Source organism: Cariama cristata, unplaced genomic scaffold, assembly GCF_000690535.1.
Source record: "Cariama cristata isolate BGI_N322 unplaced genomic scaffold, ASM69053v1 scaffold6623, whole genome shotgun sequence".
Lineage (NCBI taxonomy): Eukaryota > Metazoa > Chordata > Aves > Cariamiformes > Cariamidae > Cariama > Cariama cristata.
Window position 1 is genome coordinate 8,444 of NW_009608844.1, and position 3,129 is coordinate 11,572.

A 3,129-nucleotide genomic window follows, 5' to 3' on the forward strand; every position below is an offset into this window, starting at 1 on the left:
TTTCACATCTCGAAACCATCAGAACACTGCAGTGTGTAGAGAAGACCTAGATCTCTGCTCTCAGTTCTGTGCACAGATTTACTCAGCTCCAAGCTGAACCCTATCAAATAATGTCTGCCAAAATTTAACCAAAAGCCTTCAGCAACTCTTTGAATATGGAAACAGAAAGCACAGTTCTTGATCCAATTCAGGCAGGGATCTTTCTTTGATCTTAAAATGACTGAAAATATTTAATCCTGAAGCAAAGCTTATCTCTCTTACCAAAAGAAAGATGATGTCCCAAAACCTAAAAGATCTTAGCATCTAAAAAATAATTAACTTTCTCACTTAAAAATGGAAGAAATGACACGTTTCCTCATGTCTATTAGCCATCACAAGAGATCAGATGGAATGTATTAACTTGCTTACATGTCTGATTGACGCTTCTTAACCTTAGGAACAGCCTCTGCCATTTCGGTTGGCATTTTCTGTAATAGTTGTGCTCAGAGCAGAAAACAAAGCTCAGAAGAGTCAAGAACTTAAAAATGGGGTTTCATCTGAAACCTCATAATCTGAATAGGTGGCAGTACCAGCAATCCTTATTGGAAAGGGCGAGTTCTAGGCAACGTAGTCCTGAACTGCAATGTTCTTCAAATCACTTGAGCACTTACTAAAGCTCAGTGCTATGCCTGCTTTGAGAGCCAAGGGAGAAACTGCCTACTCTTAAAACACATTCCCTCTAGTCCCAACCTTCAAAATACTTTAATGCTCACCAGCTAAGGAACAAGATGTAATTTGCTTTCATGAGCTTTCAAAGAGAAAAACTGCATTTCAATGACAGTCTTCTATAATAGAAAAGACAACACTGGTGAAATACAGTTTACATGATTAATATATTTTACTCAGTATGTACACAGTTCTCCAAACAAATTGGGTCATACAAAGGTAGTTTAAGAAGCGTTAAGTAACCACCTTATCAACTGTTACATGGGGTATGTCTTAGCTGGTTTTGCTTCCCCAAGTTCGGCATCCAACCAGCGGAATCTGCGGTGACGGCGCAGAACTTCAATTGCTTTTTGTTCTAGAGATGTTGGTTGAATACCCAGGTCTTCCAAACCAGGAAGGTCAGGAAATGTCATGTCTGTTGTGTGAAACTTGAAAAAGAAAAGGGGGGCGGGGGAAAAAGGAAGAAATTCACTTGAATAGCATTACACCCAGTGCAATCATTCACGTAATAAAAAAGTATTGTGTACTTATATCTGAGGTCACCTTTTTTCTTTTAGGGAAACAAACTAGCATAAATCCATAGTACTAGAAATATTTTAATATTTCTCAACAATTCCTACAAATGGCAGCTCTTGGGAGATTCTACTACAATTTCAAGGCTGCTGGCATAAGACCGTTTCCCCCAAGAAAGTACAATATAATGCACTGCCGCATCTTGTAGTAGATCTGAAGATCTACTCAAACACAAGTGTGGACTCAGCCAACTGTCAGTACCAGTTCCTTGACCGATTTTGACTCAGTGTTTTTTCTTGGAAGGAGGAAAAGATTCAATGTGGTCCTACAGAACTACAATAGACTAATTATACAAGGTATTGAGTATCCAGTGTACTTCGACAGGAGATATAGATGTTCTGCATCTGGCAAAAAGTCCTTCAGGCTTCAGATTTAGATTCAGGAATAAATAGCAGTGAGATATGCAGAAAGTGTCTTCCTTTTCTCTCCATCAGGTATATATTATCAGTTAGATTACTGCATTGCAACCACAAGATTAAGCCAAACTTGTAAGGGCCTATTTGAACTGCAATTGTACGCATTCTGCTTTGTCAAGAAAATCTATGTTGAATTATCACCTTTGGTAGGTTCTTTTTCTCTGTTCATGGTTTAGAACAGGGTTCTGTACAGGACAAATATTTAATTCTATTACCATATTTGCAACACATATGACCTACATCTTAGAAAAATGGGGATTTCTCTTACGCTATTATTCCTTGAAAGGTCTTTAAGTCAACCACATATAACTTTGTGTGGATTACTTAGGGATGAAAAGCTTGGAAAAGAAGAACAATTGGAGGCAAAAGTGACAGAAAAAAACTCCCCTCTTACACTACCCATGCTATAGTTGAATTGCAGTAATTTTAGTGACTTGGTGCAGGCTTATTTTATGAAACATAACTCTATAGACTACAAAGGCAGCTAGAAGTAAGGTTTTCAGGAGATGTTACATCTACATCCTGGGTCAATACAGCCAATAGAACTACAATGTCAACTCTCTCTAGTATGGGGGATGAGTCTGTGGTTTAGGGGGAAAAAAAGTTTAAAAGTTTTGCACTAAACTATGAATCACCTTACCTCCTTTATTATATATACTGTCCACAGGTTTTCACAATTATTTCCAAACAGAATAGGAAACCAGTTTATTTCACAGATGGAGAAATATAAACATAGAAATTAATTGCTTACAGCTACTCAGTAAGCAGCTCTAAGTATAGGACCCAGTTCTCCCAGATTCATGGTAGTATCCTATCTCAAATTCATTTTAGGACAATCAGGTCAAAATAGGCTATTAGATACTGCATCATAACAAAAGGCATTAAAACTTCAACTCTGCAAAATAGTTGTGAGAGTACCTGCAACCTTCAGAGAGTAGCAAGCTTAGAGACTGTCAGAGTACATGACTATCTTTGCTAACCCACACATATGCCAACAGTTTTGACATGAATACTTGCTAAATCCTACTTTTTCCTCATTTGCAGTTGGTTTTTTGCAAGTTATTTCTCCACTTCCACTTAAGACACTCTGAGAAGTTAGGAATAAACATGAAGTTGCAACATGTTCACAAGAAATGCACTCTAATGTTGTGTGACAATTTGGGCTGTATCCAGTGCTGTCAGTTCAACTTGAGTTGTTAAAAACACCATTATCTGGATGCTATAAGTGACTTTAATGCATCTAGAGGTATATAAACTCACTAGTTACCTAAAAGTGGGAGCACCCACCCTCATCACTTAGCTGCACATTGTACATCCAATCTCTACTTCGGCTTTGCTATTTTTAAGAGCATGTGTTTTGGGGAGGGGGGTAGGGGCACAGCGAAGCAGGCATAAAACTTGACCACTTTTAACATTTAAAAAGGTTGGGCTCTTT

General features: G+C 38.0%; 1 protein-coding gene across 1 annotated transcript in view; it reads right to left on the reverse strand.

The window, feature by feature from the left end:
* Positions 1–858: 858 nt before the first annotated feature.
* Positions 859–3,129, reverse strand: part of NDUFA9 (NADH dehydrogenase (ubiquinone) 1 alpha subcomplex, 9, 39kDa) — a 19,356-nt gene continuing 17,085 nt past the window's right edge. The window contains exon 11 of the mRNA XM_009697305.1: positions 859–1,133. Within this exon, the coding sequence (XP_009695607.1) occupies positions 963–1,133 (171 nt within the window). The 3' untranslated portion in view covers positions 859–962. The remainder of the gene's footprint in view (positions 1,134–3,129) is intronic.